General features: G+C 43.7%; 1 protein-coding gene across 3 annotated transcripts in view; it reads right to left on the bottom strand.

Annotated features, from left to right (window-relative positions):
* Positions 1 to 19,009, bottom strand: part of MYO1B (myosin IB) — a 211,803-nt gene that overhangs the window by 20,013 nt on the left and 172,781 nt on the right. Inside the window, exons 19-27 of one of the 3 annotated variants that reach the window (XM_054970606.1) lie at positions 17,839 to 17,932; positions 17,190 to 17,339; positions 15,863 to 15,931; positions 14,236 to 14,322; positions 13,843 to 13,929; positions 9,395 to 9,481; positions 5,646 to 5,720; positions 4,649 to 4,783; positions 3,601 to 3,707 (exon numbers count right to left, since the gene is read on the bottom strand). In XM_054970606.1, coding sequence (XP_054826581.1) covers positions 3,601 to 3,707; positions 4,649 to 4,783; positions 5,646 to 5,720; positions 9,395 to 9,481; positions 13,843 to 13,929; positions 14,236 to 14,322; positions 15,863 to 15,931; positions 17,190 to 17,339; positions 17,839 to 17,932 — 891 coding nt within the window. The remainder of the gene's footprint in view (positions 1 to 3,600; positions 3,708 to 4,648; positions 4,784 to 5,645; positions 5,721 to 9,394; positions 9,482 to 13,842; positions 13,930 to 14,235; positions 14,323 to 15,862; positions 15,932 to 17,189; positions 17,340 to 17,838; positions 17,933 to 19,009) is intronic. The other 2 variants (XM_054970607.1, XM_054970608.1) reach the window with 2 other exon arrangements.

Genomic DNA, 19,009 nt, shown 5'->3' on the forward strand with positions numbered 1-19,009 from the left:
AGTTACTACTGTTTAATCAGGTATTTTAGATTTGTTTCATTGTATATTTATAGTTTTGTTGTATATTGTTTATTATTCTGTAGTTCTGTATTTTAATACTGTTGTAATCTGCCCTGAGCCTGCTTGCAGGGCTGGCGGGCTAAAAATCAAATAAACGAAACTATCTCCTGTCTTTGGTGGGCTGGTTTTCTGCTTGCAGGACGTTTTCCACATAAAGGTATATTCCAGATGGTGATTCGCTATGATCCTCCACCGATCATCTGAAGAGAGACCGTCTATTTCACTGTGCTGGCATTCTACCCCTTCACCCTTCTTCATTTGTCCGCTCGTGCAAATCGGGCGCCCCTCTACCAAGGTGTGGACTGGAGGCAGCCAGCAGGAAAAAAACCAAGGGGCACCAGTTCGTATCTTCCTGTCTAAATAATCTACCCCAATTTTAAAGAACTCTCGAAGGAAGAGGGACACAAAGCACTTCAGCCGCCCAAACTGGGTTAATTTTAGCCAAGAGATTAATTTTGAACAATAGTAATTCCTCAAAATTTCAAAAGTTATGTTTGCTGTCTTTATCGCACGAGATAAGTATGTCTGCTTCCAAAGGGGAGGAAAGAAAGAACGCAGACGGCGTTTCTCTACCTTAAGCAATATGAACTGGGCAACCCACACCGCTCCCCACCCGCCCGCAGTGTCGGGAACAAGTAGTGCTGGATAAGGTTCGGCAGGACGGCAGGCTTCTACCTGTCTGAGAAACTGATAAGAGAAACCAGCAGTCACGTACCTAAGATAGGAAGTGTAATGCTGTGAAAAAAGACCTGAGCGTGAGAGGGGTCGGAACCAGTCTTCCTCAAGGAAAAGAGTCTTCACTTATTTAATTACAAGAACACGGCAGTGCACAACTGGCGTTTTCTATATACCCTCCTCTGCAACCCAACTGCCCATTTATCTCACGGCAGACATTGCCCTACTTTATTGCATTCTGCTCCTATTATGTGGAATATGATCACGAAGTTCTGATCTCAATGGGGCAAAAAAAACCCCTCTGTCTTATTTTCCTTGTTTCTCTTTGCTGCTGCTAGACAGCAAAAGAGCTTCAGGAGGTAAGAAGGGCAGGAAGCAGGGAGAGACGGAAGTGAGACCATCATGGGTGGCTGCAGCTGCTGTTAGACTCGAGAGCTGCTACAGTCACCCAAGGTGAGCTTAGCTCAGCAGTGGGAACTGCTGGTTGAAGACCAAAACCAACCCATTCTCCTCAGGTCTTTTCCAAGCCCCTTGTGGCTGAGATCTGTTTCAAACTCCTTCAAGCTAGGAATTTTCTAATGAATTTAAACAACGTCTGGATCAAAAGTGTTCGAGAGGTGACTGTGTAAAGCAGAGCCCAAATGCTAAGTTGTTCCTGCTGCTAATTTTCTTGATTACATTTGCCTCTCACATACTTCCAGCTCCCCCCATGTACATTCTGCATTTCATCACCATTTGACCCTGCTGTTTATATCTCGTTTGTATCTCATGTCAGTGGGCTCCGGTCCACAAAATCTTACGCTGGAGTATAAACTTGTGAAGTCCTTAACATGCCCCATGGCTCCTGCTTATTTTTGCTGATATAAACACCGCTGCTGCTCGGGAGTCTTTACAAGGGAACTGGTTATAGCTAGGCAACGAGGGAAGAGAGGGTGCCGCCTCCTTGTTTCCAATGCAGTTTTGAAACATTGATAAAGAAAACAGGCTCTTCCTCTGGGTCACCCAAACATTAGCTGAAGGGGGAAGCGCTTGCTCATGTACACAAAAACAGTACGTGCCATATCACATTCCGTATTTCAGAGATTTTCTCTCTCTCTCTCTCTCTCTCTCTCTCTCTCTCTCTCTCTGTGATAAACCAAGTTGACCATTTCACAAAATGGGTACTTTCCCGAAACCTGGATGGGCTCATTTAAGCATCTTCATGTGACTAGAACAATATGTACAATATTTACAAACTTCAGCTGAAGGATGCCATCAAGGGATTTTTTTGAAGAATACTTTTTATTTTATTGATAGCAGCATACCTTTACCAACTCCTGGCCCCCAATTTACGTAGAGCCTTTTCTCTGACCAGATTTAATGTTCTTCCTTCAGCCATTTTATCTGGCAGATGTCATGGGATTCCTTATTATATAGCAGGTGTTGTCCTTGTTTGATGAGCTGTGTTGAAACTGTTTCCCATGTTCTTCTCCAGTGCCCTTTTTATCTGGAGCCACGCCGGGAACTTCTACATCCTATATTAGCCCAACTTTCAGAGTTTTCTGATGATTTTAAGGTTCAGTTCCTGCTTGACAACCCAGATGGGGAAATAACTGAAACAGTAGCTAAGTTTCTCTACAGTGCCACGGCTATATGTCCTGACAAGTAATATTCTGTACTGGTTTTGTTGCACTGTTGCCCTGCTCCTATCTGTATTTTAATCTCATTTTGTATGGAGTCTCTGTATTTAAAATTTTGTATTTTATATACGCCAATAAGGGCTTGCTTGACTGACTTTATTTTATTGATAAGATTAAAGGCCCAATAAAAAGGGCAGAGAAAAGAGAAAGAAAAGGAATTTAAAAAGGAGAAAAAGAGAAGAACAAAAATTAAAGGAAAAAAAGGGGGAAACCCAAAGAAAAATAATACGTATTTCATTTCCCAATTTTCTCTACACCACCTATCATATCATTACAAACAATATACTTGTAGTTCTCATACCGCCAGAATTTACCTTTTCGATACTGCCCCTCTTCTATTTATTTTTCCCAAATTTATTTTCTTAGAAATTAAATCCACAAATCATCAGCTTGTTTTTTCTTGTCTCACGCAGAAAGTCAATAAGGGGTTTCCAATTAACCATAATTATAGAAAGTGCTTTATCTCTGATCAGAGCTGTCATTTTAGCCATCTCCGCTAACTCTGTCATTTTCACAATCCAGTCATCCACTGAAGCCAATACTGTACTTGTCCATTTTTGTGCATATAAAAGCTTAGCACCATTGTCATATATAGAAATAGGATACCATGTTTATTTTCCAATTCCATCAAGGGTAAACACATCACAGTCTGTGGGATTTTGGTAAAGTTTTTTAAGTGGTACACTCTTTGGAATGCAGTGCAGCAGGACAGGTCCTTCAATGCAGCTGAATTCTTAAGTTAGACAGTAAGTTAACATCTATTTTTAACCCACGTAGTGCCTCAATTCACTACTTCTCTGTGGGTCCCCCTTGGCGGGGTTAGATTTCTGTTAGATTTTCTGTTTTTGTTAGATTTTCTGTTTTACAAATGTAAAAACCATGGAAGAAATCATTCTGTTAGATTTGTTTTTCAAATGTAAAAAATGTAGAAGAAATCGCTTAAGCCAATCAGCCAAGTAACAACACAACAAGAAACCCAGTGACTAAGGAGTCAAAAATCAAAAACCATATCTTGTGAAATTCACTAAATAAGCAAAGTGCCAAGTAATGCAGGTGGGCCATTGGGGAATAGCAAATGGATGCAGGTCTAAAACGGGGTAGTCTCTGCTACGAAAGAGAGGTGGGGGGAGGCAGCAACCTCCCAGAAATTAGGCCGTTTTTATCAGGCAGCAGAAGAGCTCTTTACCTGGCTGGATATAAAGCTTTCTTGTCCTTGAAAAGTTCGCTGGCTTCCAGTTTTTCTTCATAAACAGCTCTCTTCTGATCTGTGAATTCATCTCTGTACTTTTTACACTGCAAGAAGCATAATGAATGAACCACAACGTTATTCTTTGAAAACAGCTTCAGAAGCAAGCTGTCACTTGGTACTCAATATACATTTTCTAATGCATTTCTGGATTGGATCCAGCATGACCGCTGTGTATGCCACAATCACCACGACATCATCATTTTCTACTGACCTTCTAAACCTCTAAACAGACGTATGCCACAAAATCAAGTGATTCTTTAATGTGTCTTTAACGAGTCTTTAAAGCCTGCCCCCAACCTGGCCACGACATCATCATTTTCTACTGACCTTCTAAACCTCTAAGCAGATGTATGCCACAAAATCAAGTGAGTCTTCAATGTGTCTTTAATGAGTCTTTAAAGCCTGCCCCCAACCTGGCCAATGCTACCTGCTTACTTGATTCTTAAACAACTGTTCTGGCTACTGTATTTTTAGCTGCCTCATTTGTTATTTTAAAACTAATTACTAACACACATACCAGTATATGTGTGGTGAGCCAAGTGGAAACTAGAAAATGATTACAAGTAGATTTGTCCTGTTTATATATTTATTTATTGGCTTTAATTTCAGCCATTTTCAATAAGTACGTTTCTCAGGTAAGCAGAAAAAACACAATCCTGAAACCAACAAAGCCACCTGTATTATGCCAAAACTGTCCAGAGAAATTGTCCATTGTTCCTGCTGCAAGCTTCAGGTAACGTGATTTTAACGACTACCCAAATTCTCAAGACTGAAGACCATATAGTACAACTAATGTTACCTGGACTCTCCACTCAACGGATGGGACCTAAATGCTGTTCAGTTTCTCTTGACTGAGGCCACTGGCTTTAATAATGGCATATTCACGGCAGCTAGTGGAGTATTATTATTTTTTTTGCTGTAACCTCAACTTTTAATGAAAAGCAGAATCTTAACTCCATACAGAAAAATGCTTGTATAACGTTACCCTCCATAAGTGGAATATCCTCTTCAGTTCCTTGTGTGTTGAATCCAAAAAGAGGTAAGGCCTTGCTGGCCAGTTTTTGTCTATCGGTGATAAAGAAGGCATCTTATTCTTCATTTCCAAGAAATATTTTTGAATCTACGTTAAGAAAAATAAAGGCATTCTGATTAATCAATACTTTATTTATTTTATTTATTTATTTAATTACATTTTTTAGACCGCCCTCCCCGTCAGACGGGCTCAGGGCGGTTTGACAACAAATTAAAAACAGTAAAAACATTATAAAAACATTAAAACATCGTATAAAAAAACCATTAAAATTGGCGGGTGTAGAATATTAAATATTACTTCCTGAAATATTCAATAGGACTGTAAGGTTTCACACACAAGGCTTATAAGGATTCACACATATTCACACGCATCCAGTTATATGTCAATTAAAAACGATGATGTTTCTGAATATGACTGAATGAGAAGTTGTAGTAGATTGGAACTGCACCAATGTTTTATGTATTCCCAAACCCCACAAAAGATCTGTCTTCGGTGTTTATATCCTAGAAGTGCAAACTCTTCTTTTTAATTAAGGGGTCCATTTGAGTAGAAAACTGTGAACGATCAGATCTGAGAATCTGTGGGCCTTTTAAGTGATACATTTTTGTTCATGACGACATATTTAGGGCGGGTGCTTCACATTCTAGCTAAAACAAATTGGTATGATTTTTTTAAAAATTACACGCAAACGTGTGACTCTTGAAACCCAGGATCACGGCTGCTACATTTCAACTCCACACAGAAGAGCACCACAGGCACTGTTTACAGCACAGTCAATTCAAATAGTTAGTAAGGGTATGATTTGCTACGTAACGTAAGAACAGTTTTCTTAAATCGGTCCATTTTATTCACAATGAGAAGTATCTTTAGGTACCATGTTGTTCTTTCCCAGTAAGACAGTATAGCTGAAAGAATACTTGAACATTATTATGACTATGAAAATACGTACGATTTTCTGAAGTATAAACTCATAGATTTTCCTTCCCGCGTTGGCTCGGAAAAACTTCCTGTACTCTCTACGGACCTGAGAAAAGGATCAGAGTAAGTATTCAGGTGTGTGTTTCTTTAGCGCAACGATAAAGAGTTTATTCGACTGCTATCAGGTGGACTTCAGGGGTGCTCTGCAGAAATGCTTCCATGGACACGGCTCTCTAGGAGCTCTCCAAGCGCGTTTGTTTTCTACAAGAAGGCATTTTTTTTTAAAAAGAAGAAGTGTCGGTGAAATCAGCGCTCAAATTCTGCCCAACTTCACCAGTATAGAGAGATTTCAGTCTCTCTGTCATTAAGGTGTTCTCACGTTAGCTGATGTCACACAGGCAGCAGATTCTATTTCATGCACATTTTCCTCTTAGCAATTGCTTGTCAGCCGATTAGCAACTTCCTGTTCTGCCCAATCGCATTCAGGTTGGATCCAGGTATTTGGAGGGAGGACACGCTTTCCCTGAGATCGGGAAGCTTTACAAAATTAAAGTCACACACACACAGGCTAGTATGATCGTGCCAGACCATGGCTGGCTGTGGCCTTGCGAGACGCTAACAAGAGTCAGCAATAGCTCCAGCTATTTGCTTTACGGCACAATATCTGTAGCCCTTGACAAAAACACTCGACTGGTTTTTTAACTGCGCGGGATGGCACTCTGAGCATATTGGGACTCACTGTCCCTGGCATAGAGGCTTACCTGTCGGGTGGTATTCTTCGAGGGCGGCCCACCCACAGGTGCACTTACAGGCACGGCCCTCCTGCAGTGACTTACAAGGCATCGCCTCTCACCCCACCCTAGTCACTTGGCTTGGCCACATTAGCAAATAGTGTTCCAGATAGTAGGGGGGGACTGCTCCCCCTTCAGTCTGAAGTCAAAGGCAAAGACAGCACAGCACTGGCCACGAGCAAGGATGGAGGAGGGAAAAGGCAAGAGACGCGTATGGGCGATCTCTCAAAGACACCCCTCCCATTTGCCGAGTATGTCCACGGAGTGTCCACACACATTCCCACTTACGAGTGGTTAGTGAACTTCCATTCTGCGGAGGAAGGGTGGAAGTGGCTTGATCTAGGATTTCATTCCCAGTTTAAAGATGAAATTGTATATACAAAAGTCACACCAGTAAAATTCGAACGCAGGTTTTGGAAGGACATTCTTACATTGACCAAAACAAGAATATATTTAACCACGGAAGAAGAATTATGCATCCTCTCAGGGTAAGAAAATGTCTGCCACCACAAAAATAGGGTGGAAAATGAAATGCAGAGGAAGGGCTCCCCACAGCCAGCAAAAGGGGCCACGTTCCTTGACCTGGCATTGTATGCTGAGAGGGTAAAGTCCTTTGAAACATCTTGCTACTTTCCAGAGAAGCTTGAATTACGTAGCAGCTAGAGACGGCATTTGCACGAATAACTGGGTGCGGGTGCTGCCCGTTACAAGACATATTAACCATTCTTCATCTTAATGTTGATGAAACATAAAAAGCTTCTTTCAGAAGAGTTATGCAAAAATATCCTTTCTTTCTGCATCTTCTCTGCGTGACCCTAAAAATTAAATAGTTTCAGGACCCAATTACATATGACAGGTGGGGGGGAGGGGGTAAATCCTTCTCTTCCAATGCAGTTCTGCACTCACCCTCTCTACAGTATAAGGGGCCATTTAAAGCACCAGCTGGGTCCTGAAACCAACCATCGTCACTGCTCCACTTACCTCCCTCTACACAAGTTCATCCTGCACACCCATGTTTTGATCCCGACAGGGGTCCTGGCTGGACAGAACCATTTGGGGGAGGGGCTGAATAATCCCCCCTTAGAGGAGATTAGAGCAAACTCCAGTTTGAAGATATAGCACGGGCCTGCCAATGTTATATAAAGTTTGGACTTTGATCAATTTGAAAACTCATTTTCTGAATGGTGCATACTGTAGCAGAAACACCTGGAGCATTAAATGTCAACTGTCTCTCTAAAATGTCAGTCCTCGTTTAATCCAAAATTAGCTTACCTAAAATTGAATAACTTAGTTTATTGGAAGGGGGGGCGGCAATGAGGAGAACTAGTCAAAGTTGGTTGCTTGAAGTGAATGCAAATGAGAAGGAATGTTAGTGGACTTAAATTCATAGCAACGTCACAGACCTGGTTGATACTGGGGGGCCCCGTTTCATACCTGCTGGTGACCCCAGCAGACTCTGAGCTCATGGGAAGGAGCCATTTCTGTCACTTTCGTTGATACAGCTGCTGCGCTTTGTACAATCGCCAGTTACGAAGTGCCGCTGAAAGCGCAGAAACAGTAGTGGCTGCTCATATAGCCCCTCCTCATGTAAGCCTGTACTGGGAAAAGGGTTTGGAGCCTAGGACCTAGGCCTGGTTAATAGACTGCAGAAACGTAGATAGACCAGACTAGCAGAGAACTGAGCTGTACCTTGGGTGGTTTAATTTGCATGTTTAGCAAAGGCCCATAGGGCATGTATATAAAAAAGAGGTCACCATGACTAGGAGGGGTGGTATAATGCAGGACTGGGCTAGCTGGAAAGACTGGAGGGAGGGAGAGAAGAGAGCTGAAGCTGCTGCTCTTTGGAAGGCAAAGCTTGCTTCCAAGCTTTGGAGCTAAGATCAGAGAGCTGAAGCTGCTAGCTGGAAGAGCTGAACTCTTCTTGGGAGAACTGCAGTGACTGACAAGAGCTGAAGAAGCAAGGAAGAGCAAAGCCCAGGAATTGCTGGCACCTGAACTCATTGACTCTTGGAGACCAGCACCCTAGGACAGAGCAGCCCCACTTCATCTTGCGGGGAGGAAAGGGGGACTGCTCCTAGGGCAACAAGCAAGCTCCAGGATTCAGGCAGCATCTTCACAAACAGAAGAGTCCTGCTGTGGCAAGGTCCTTTGGGTATTTCGGACGCTGTTCCAGGCCTCACCTCTGGCCAAATCCACAGAACTGCCTGCGTACTTTACCAAGGGATTGTGAGTAGGACTTGGCGCTGGGGTCACTGGTTACTGATCCAGCATTGATAACTCTGGAAATGTTTCACAGTTGCGTTTAAATAAATTAGATTTATATTTTGAATGGGTAAACATTGAACCGGGTCCTCTTGACTCTGGGGGTTACACTCACAAGTGCCGGTTCACACAAAATGACGCCTCCATATAAGAACGACCCAGCGGCAAACCCGGCTCCAGATACTCCTCAATTGCTTGAGGACTGGAAACATTCTGCTGGGATCCAGTGTTACCAGAATACTCTGAGGGAAAATTGATTGTGCTCTGCAATTAAACATTCCCAGAAGTAACATACCAGACCCCCGGGGGGGACGGGGGACGGGACGAATCACAATTGTTTCCTACCAAAGCAAGAGGAGATTTACCAAAGAACTGTCTCAAGCCACTGCGGTCTGAACAGTTGCCAACACAAGTCAATGTCAATAACTGCAAGGGTATCCCTCCGGGGCATTTTATTGTCCCTCTGATAATCCACACGCCTGGAAAGATTAGCAGCGTCTTCAAAGTAAGGCAGGCTGCAAATAAGACTTTGGGGGGAAAAAGACTGCAGGGGGTTTAATGCAATAGCATTTTTTTTTAATTTAAAAAAAATCAATGGGAAAAAAAATTCCTGAAAGACCATGCTTGCTAGAGCAGCCCCAGAGCACCAGGAGTTGATTATGGGTTAGTAGATGCCACGTTTTATTGAGTTCATTATTAACACAAGGGAGTTGTTGGAGAAAAGTACCTTCAGTCCAAGCCAGTAAGCCCAAATGACCGCAACAGCATGCTTACGCCTAGCTTCCTCCTTCAAGCGTTTCAACTCCCTTCGAGCCTAAAATGTTTAGATAGTGAATCACAGAGACCGCCTGATGCAGACAGCACAGCGACCAGAAAGAGGATTTTGCCCACTGATAAGAGCAGCAGATACAAGAAGAGAAAAGAACAGTATAGAGCCTTTAAGACCCAGCATGGCAGAGAGGGGACAGGGTCAAAGGGCCGACAGACCCCTAAGAAGATTCCCCAATTAGGAGGGGCAGAAACACCCTCTGTGCTGGCACTCTTCTATGGCACGCTAAGTCTGCCCGATCATAAGGGCCGAATGATTCCTCCAAGCTGGGGTCTGCAACCTTACACAACTCAAGAGCCAAACAATGTCAACGTTCAGAGCTCAACAACTTTTTGCCAGTCAAAGAAAGCCTTTGTGTAACCAAAGCTATTCAATCTAACACGACTGATAATTGATGTATTGGTTAATAATCCGTAAGGGTTTCTGCAGCCCCAACACTGGCTGTTGCACGTCACTTATGAAAAAGAGGCACACATGAGGTCTCACAGTAAGTCATAAATAGACAAAGGAACAGCCTGCACAATGGTTTTAATGTGCTGTAAGCCTGTCCATGATGTGGACTTGGAATTACTGGAAACTGCTCACCTCTATCATTTCCCTTTCTGTAAAATATCTCCAAAGGAGCCCTTTAGTCCCACAATTTTTTTTGGCCTGCCATTATTCTAGTATTCCACTATGAATACTTTGACGTAAAGATTTGATTTTCTTTTTGAAAGAACTATATTCAATTCCTTAAGGAGCCGCCTTTGGCTCTGAAGATGTCAATCTGCAGACCCCCGCTCTAAAAGGACAGTAATTCAAAGAGGCCATCAGATGCCAGTTCAAGGAAGACTGAGACCCAAAGCACAAATGGGATTGACCCAAAGGCACGAGCAAGGAATAGTCACCTCTCTGCAGCTATTCTTAAGGGCTTTGGTGCTAACTCCTATTCTTCCCAAAGCTTGTAAATTAACTTGTTTCTTTGATGCCACAGAGAGATATAACACAAATATCACATCATATAAACATCAGCTTGGTACCGATAATAAAACAGGAATAGGGAAACACATTTTTGTGGTTTTTTTTTTAAAGCAAAAAATAAACATAAATCAACACAACGCAGGCATGAGTTTCTGTCATTCCTTTTGTTGCATTCTAGTATTAGTAGAGGACAGACACCTTCTTTGTTGAAACCGCTGGACACATCATCACACGCCAGCCATAGCGATGCACCTGCAGTTTACATGACTTGCTCATCTTTGCAAAAGATTTGTTTTTGCAAATGTTGTTTGAAAGATCGCAATGTCAAACCATCTGTTATTTTAAGTGTGTGTGTGTTTTTTAAAGTTGTACAATGGAGCACATTTTAGTTTTGAGTATGAGACATATTAGTAAGTAAAAAAACCCCCTGCAGTGTATAGATTTTGAAGAAAGCGTCTTTCTGCCTCCCCCGTTTTAATATCCCTGTTCCGCAATTGCCTTTTGGACCAATTGATGGACTTCCCTCAGGGGGACTGCTATTTTGTTTTGCGATCAGCTTTATATTAAGAAAGGACAGCAACAGATGAATTTTCATCAAGGAGTTCATCACATGATCTGCAGTACGTGAACCGGAAACAATTCAAACCTATCTTGCCAAAGAATTTCCGTTCGTCATCGTAAAACGCTGGCGTCATCTGAAGAAAAACTACCTACGGCCTGACCCAGGGTGATTTCACTTCAGCAGCCTTCAGTGCAGCTCATGAAGCTAAATCTGGTTCTCCAAAACGGACCCCCAAATTACTATTTCTGATATACAACCTGCCTAGACCAACATTATTCTTTTTAATAATTCCACTGGCTCCATCTAGCCCAGAACAGGTTACGCTGGACTCACAATGGCCCTCCATTGGTGGGGTGCTAACTTGTCTCGGAGAATGGCATGTAAGTGCAATTATTATTATGCTTCCGTGGCGAGATTCAACTAGTTATTCTGCAGGGCGGTTATGTTCAGGCAGCCCTGAGAGGCAAGCGGGAGGTAGGACTCAGCAGTCACCTACAGAAGGTAGCTGCCATGTCTTTCTTGGTGTCTATTGCAGGCCGGGGTTTTTTTCAGCTGGAACGTGGTGGACCGGAGTTCCGGTACCTCTTCAAAATGGTCACATGGTCACATCCCCTCTGTCTGGAGATCAGAGGGCGGGGCCACCGGCCATGTGACCATTTTCACCTAGGGAGATTTAAACTTTAAAAAACTCCCCCCTTGTTCCAGCTGACCCAAAGTGACGTCATTGTGCGGTCCTGAGTTCTGCCACCTCTTTTCCCAGAAAAAAGCCCTGATTGTTGACCTTGGGGCTGCTGTATTGTGGGGCAGGACCTGCCACTATATGGGAACTCAGCGGGTCATTGAAGAGACGATTGCTACTGATGAGCAAATATGGTGGGAAAGGAGGGGAGGAGGAGCAACCCAATGATGAGTATTTATGGGGGAGGGATACTCGCAAAGGGAAGGAAAGTTTCTCGATCAAGGCACGTAATAGAGAGACAACAGGATTAGCAAGTGTGTTTCTGTTTGTCAAAGAGAAAATGCTGGTGCTGGAATTCTTGGGATTCTTTTCCCCCAGAGCCACAAGATTAGCTTTGCATGTTAATTGCTTTCTCTTGGGAAAAAAAAATCTGAACGTAGCGTTATACTGGATTTCCAGCGCTGGCGTTTTCCTTTAAAATGGACTCATACTGACGGAATGGGCAAAATCCTATTTCTGAAAACAAACTTTATAAAGCTACAATACTGAACGTGGCACCTCCAGCAGTCCAAAACTGCCAACAGTCTGCTACCACCATTTCTAAGGCCTCAGGTGGGTATCATAGGGCCAAATTTCTCCACCTAGCATATGCCAGTGGCCACAAACTTTTAATTCTGCACCAGAAACCCATATAGGATAGAGAGGGAGCTGGGGGCCCAGGATTCGCTTCTAAAAATGTTCAACCTTTTATATCTATCCTATTGGCACCCCCTTCTGTTGCTGCCCTTCCCCAGTCAGAAGACCAACTGGCAGCTTACGACTTTTTCCTCCTCACGTAGCATGGCTTGTCCTCCAAACATCCTCTCACATGCCCCAGAGAGCTCTCCACCACCACCAACCGCCTGCCACCAGTCCAAACATTCCTCTCCTTGAAGTCTCCTTTTCTACCAACCAAACAATCTCAAATCCTTCGCCTGGTCTGTAAACGCTGGCCAACACCTTGACACCTGCTAGCTTTCAGCGGGGATCTGGGGAGAAGCTGATGCTGTGCATTGCAGAGGCTGCTGTTAGTAGACCGGTCTCCTTCGGTTATTAAGGGCGTTCTTTTTTGCCTCATACGAAAAACAGTTCAGGAAGGCTTGAAACGTAACAGCAGCACTTGAATTTTGGCAGCATCTTATTTAAACTGGGCTGCTGCTCGCACGAGCCACGTGGCTCTTGCACATGGGTAGCAACCCTGTTTAAACGACATTGTACAAATGCAAAGCCCCATGAGAGCATGCATGCGCTCCAGCAGCATCATGTTTAAATCAAGACTCACTCATACAGAGTTCTGTATGCTCTGATAGGATATATAAGGGACCCATGAAGGATCCCAAGCATTTTGTTTACAATCATATGGGTTATTCCATCCATTTTTTTAAAAAAAGGGAAATATCTTTATCAATGGTTGTTGTGGATTTTCTGGGCTGTATCGCCGTGGTCTTGGCATTGTAGTTCCTGACATTTCGCCAGGAAAGACAGAGATCTCTATCTTTCGGTGCTACACCTCTGAAGATGCCAGTCACAGCTGCTGGCGAAACGTCAGGAACTACAATGCCAAGACCACGGTGATACAGCCCGGAAAATCCACAACAACCATCGTTCTCCGGCCGTGAAAGCCTTCGACAATATAACATTAACAATGTTTTGGAATGAAAAAACTGTATCGTGTCATAAAATGCAAAGCATTAGAACAGCTGTGGATTTAATTAGAGTATAATTGTGTTAACGGTCTTGGTGTGCGACCCTACTGAAATCTATTACTGCAAGTGCATGCTAATAACGATCTTTCGTTGTGAAGCATATAGGTTTAGCCGGACACATTTTAGAGATCTAGTCTACTCATATTCAAACTAGATATTTAATGGCTCATTAGCAAGCAATTAGAGCGACACAGCCGGGCATGCTGAGAGGTTTTTTAGTACAGAAGTTTTGCAGTTGAAGTGAGGCACAGACGGAGACGGAAGGTTATCAACGACGACATGCTGATGTTCACTAAGCCAGTTTTAAAACAGGATTAATTCTTACTTTTGGCTACAGATGAAGATTGGGTGTTGGTGATTAAGGAAAGGGAGGGGGGCACATGACATTTGCGTGGAGTACCTTAAATCCAAGCCAGCAAGCCCATATAACAGCAATAGCAAGTTTATTCCTAGCCGCCTCCTTCAGCCGCCTCAGTTCCCTTCGCGCCTGTGGTGCATTTGAAAATGAATGATAGAAAAATTTTGAGAAAGAAAAGGTTGTTTCCAATTCCCAGGAAAGAGAGAGAGAGAGAGAGAAAGAGAGAGAGAAACCAAGTCATATTATACAGTAAAAACAAAAGCGTGAGCTTTTCTGGACTGAAACTCGTCAAAGCACAGTGGCGGGAGAGGATGAAAAAACCACAAGTGATGTAACCTAAAGCAACTGAAATCGTTTCTCGTGGAGCTCTTATCTACAGGACCTTTGTTCCCAGCAAGGGTTCTAAACAACAGGAGTCTGTTCAGGTCTTCTTACCTGAGAACCGTGCCAGTAGGCCGCGATTGTGGTGACCGCTTCTTCACACCGCTTCTGGTGCTTCAGCTCTCGAAGCAGCTTTCGAGCCTGTGAAAAGACCCCCGCCCCCATACAGAAAAAGTCACCACAAGCAATACAGATTTAGGGCCATGCTATGTATGAGGCTGGAGTTCCTCCCACGGAAGCTCCAGGTGTGTAGTCTGGGGGCCAAGCTACAAGTGAGGAATGACACTTGAACGGCGAGTGAACAGACTCGTGTGTATTCCTCCCTGTTCACTTGCCCACTTGCCCTCCACTTGATCACTATGTGAGAAGCCCATTGCTCATTAAGGAAAGGTCATGGAGGAAAAGCCCCAATTCATCCAACATCCCTCCAAGGCAAAATGGCATGTGTCGAGTTCCAATTTATGGCCCTCCGGCATCACATGTGATTTGGCCCTCAGAAAAGTTATGGGGCCAACAACATACCCACCTCCTTATCCCCTAGATGACAAAAACGCATTTTAATTCTTTCAGCTAAATCTTCAGATTTAACCGATTTCTGCTCATTGTGTGCTTGGGGTTACGGTACTAAACAGGCAGGGCTTTTAACAAAGCGGGGGGTGGGTGGGAGGGACAGCCTTTATTTCCTAAGAAACATTACCAGACTGGCGCCTAACCTAAATTTCTCAGAGTTGTCTAATTCTCTTGTTGACTTGGGATTCTAAGCCACAATCATGTTCTTAAAATGCTCGCCAGATCACATACAATGCAGATTCTAGAGAAAACTTAAGCTAAACAAGTTTTTATTGGGTCGCTGATTATTTTTAGCACAACAGTCCAAACAACATTTAGGCAGCCCACGTTTTACTCGGCCAGTTTTTGCGTTTTGGATTCTTGTGGCGGAAGAAACCGGAAACACGGGAATCCTTGGAGGCTGGAACTCCACACGATGCGACCAAGATCCCTGTCCATACCTCAACGGCTTATTCTCCGATGTAAAGTGGTACAGGCTTCCTTTGCCCACTGCTTCCCTCCCTTGCTATTCTCACCCACCCCACTGCTCAGGTTCCAGACTTGCATTTCTAATATATAATCAGAAAAGGGGAAAGGATGGAGGAGAGAAGTGAGCAGGGAAAATATGCGCCCCTCCTCCCCTGCATATTGCTCCTTCCTGACACGGCTGTGCTGCGGAGATCCAGCAGCTGGGACTGAGGAACCAGGCTTGGCCACACACAGTTCTTGCAGTTCCTGCTTATACTTTCCATGTAAGTATGAAGGCGGAGAGGAGAATGACGTGCGCCACCTTAGGCCCCCATTGGGGCAAAGGCCTGCACTGGGGCATAAATGGGGCACAAATGAAGTAAGTAAGTAAAGAAATAAACTATTTTGCAGTTTGTTATGGTAGTCAAGAGGGTCTGAATAGGACTGGTCTGAACAGAGACAGGTTCACATTCCCCGTCTGCCGTGAAGCTCACTGGATGCCTCTGGACCAAGCCCACCTTCAACCCCACGAGGTTGTCATAAAGATCGAATGGAGGAGGGGAAACCCCATCTATGACCTTGGTGGAAGGGCGGTATGAAAACGCACGAGATGGGGTCACGGTGGGTAGGAGAACACAAGCACGTTCACAATATACAAACTCACCTTCCACCCTCTGATATATGACTGAACTACGATGGCAGAACTCTTGGTCCGCTGGTATTTCTTCTGTTGCTGTATTGAAGACAAGTGGGCATATGCATCAAAGGAATGAAACCAGGATTCTAAAACATAGGAGTACTAATTGAACCATTCGTGTGTGTGTGAGAGTGTGTGTGTACGATGCATGCCAGATCTGAAAGTGGTGCAAAAGTAAAAATCCATCATGTACTTCCAAGCTGACAAGGAGGAAAAATGAAACAGCGTTTCAGAATCTCTCGCCCCTGACAATGGTGCTGTTGTGACGGCATTCCATGCGGCATTGCCCTTGATGTCTTTGTACACACGGCAGGTTCACACCCCCTAAACGGGGCTGGTTACTGGAAGCATGCCACATCAGTGGCCCCGTGGAGATGTGACGCCTGTCCTTTACCGTGGTTAACTATGTATGTCTGAATAACCAAGTCATCATGGCAACAGATCAGGATGTGACTCTTGGTTAGAAGCAGGTTTGCAAAACATGTTTAAGTTAACCATGGTTATGCACACAAAGCAGAACAAGACTGACAGGCTCCCCAGCTAACGAGCCTATCGACTCATGAGATAAGTACATCTCAAGTATCTACCTATGTGCCTCTGGAGGGAGGACCGGGGGCGGGGGGATAGAATTAACTGTATATTGGATACAGTCAGGATCAGGGCTTTTTTCTGGGAAAAGGGGTGGTGGAACTCAGTGGGTTGCCCTTGGAGAAAATGGTCACATGGCTGGTGGCCCCGCCCCCTGATCTCCAGACAGAGGGGAGTTTAGATTGCCCTCCATGCCACTGGAGCGGCGCGGAGGGCAATCTAAACTCCCCTCTGTCTGGAGATCAGGGGGCGGGGCCACCAGCCATGTGACCATTTTCATGAGGTTCCAGAACGCCGTTCCACCACGTTCCAGCTGGAAAAAAGCCCTGGTCAGGATACAATAATAAAGTATGATATACACTAATTACAGTTCACTGCTGTATCTGCACTAGGCCAAGGTCTATGCTAGTTTTTCTACACCCTACTAAGTTTAGTTCAAAAAGCTATTTGTGACCTACAAAGAAGAGATGTTTTCTCAAATTGCTACCTTACCCATATGGGACTCTCTCTGCTGTGGCAGACTCTCCCAAGTCTAGACAAACAGTGTTTCAGGGCTGGCTGGATTGCACAGCAATTAATTCTATTTCAATTTGTCTTTTATTTAGGAATGCGTGACACCGTGTTTCAGTTTTAAGGAACTGTTATCTGCATGGAGCCCTCAAGACAGAACAGGGTAAGAACTTGAATAAATAAAATCCTGTCTTACCGCGTATCTCCTGTACCAGGCAGCAATCACAATCTGACTTTTCTTCATGAGAAGAAACTGCGTACGGCACTTCCAGCCTTTGTAGATCTTCTGGATTAATGTTGCCAAGTCCTCAAGGCGCTGTTTCCGCAGGTCTTCTAATCTGAAGAGCTACGCAGGTTGGATAGGTTGGGAGAAAAAAGACAGAAAGACAGACAGAAAGAAAAGAGCAGAATAAAAATAGTTTAGCAGAACGTGTTCTCCCACTCCCCAAAGAAAGTGAGTTCAGTACAGTGATGGGAAAACTGATCTTGAGTATGAGAAACATGCCCGGATGGGATGCTTACTGAATGGCTTTGGGTGAGTCACTCTTCCTCAGTTTCACCTGTACTGCACAGGTGTTATTACTAAAATACAAAAGCAACAAAATCTGCAAAGTATTTTTGTTTTTTGTCTGCAGTTTAGGAAGGACACTCAATTTGTATTTCAAAGAATGCGGGCTAAAGTCAGCAGATGTCAGGTCACCATGATAAAAAATAACCTAAATACCATGTACTCTACAGGTATTTCCCAATCCTTCTAAATCATTAACCCTTGATTACTTAACAATCTGAAAAATACCAACAAATCCTCTTTCAAGCAGCTTTTGAGAAAGAGTTAGTTTACGTACTGTTCTTGGATTGCGGATGAATATTTTCGATCTACCAAAGGAGTATTCTTCTTCGGGGATCTGCAGGTCATTAAATAGTACCTCTACTCCGGCTCTATTTTAAGAAAGCACACAAATGTTTGCAAACTATTATAGCTGCCACCAGGGCTTTTTTTCAGTGGGAACGCAGTGGAACGGAGTTCTGGAACCTCTTGAAAATGGTCACATGGCCGGTGGCCCCGCCCCGATCTCCAGACAGAGGGGAGCTTAGATTGCCCTCTGCGCCGAGCGGAGGGCAACCGACCACGTGACCATTTTCACAGAGGGCGATTTAAACTTTAAAAAACTCCCCCTTTGTTCCAGCTGACCCAAAGTGACGTCACTGTGTGGTCCTGAGTTCCACCATCTCTTCTCCCAGAAAAAAAGCCCTGGCCGCCACAAAACTTAAAAACTTGCTAAATTTGCCCTCATTAGACTGTAAAACAGAAGAAACAGCATAAGCAGAGGGCATAAAAACAGCCAATACCTTTTCCCCATTCTGTTTACAAAAACCTCATACTCCACAAGTGTAAAAACAGACATTTCTGTTTTGATAAATGATTAGATACTATTTCAAAAGCAGGTTGTGAGATAGTCAAAAGAGGACAAAAACGGTTCTGTTTCAGAACTGCGAAGGTCAGCCAAGATCCTGAAAATACTTTTTCACACAACTGAAAGGCTACAGAAATGTAACAATAACCAAATGACCATCCAATCCTCATATGTCATACTAAATTTCTAGGAAAATGTGCACAGAGTGGTGATGTCAGGTTTTGTCTGCATAACTACTTTGTGCTAGCAGCTATAGCCTTCCCTTTCTGAATGGGATTGCACTAGGGCTCACCTGCAAATTAAATGGGGCATCTGCACTTTTAAGAGCACCAGCCACAATTGCGCTCCCTTCCTCCTTTGAGCACATTAAGGACTGTTGTGGAAGCATGAAAAAAATTATACTTCCGGAGGATAATGCCATCATCGACTTTCTATTTGCATTTTGCAATCCAGGTATGGCAAAAAGGTGGATGGATAAGTCCACATTTGTATTGGTGGTTTAAGATGATATCAGTGTCAATTTTCCTACTGAACAGAGTCCAGTAGCACCTTTAAGACTAACCAACTTTACTGTAGCATAAGCTTTCGAGAATCACAGTTC

The sequence above is a fragment of the Eublepharis macularius genome, chromosome 2 (assembly GCF_028583425.1).
Source record: "Eublepharis macularius isolate TG4126 chromosome 2, MPM_Emac_v1.0, whole genome shotgun sequence".
NCBI lineage: Eukaryota > Metazoa > Chordata > Lepidosauria > Squamata > Eublepharidae > Eublepharis > Eublepharis macularius.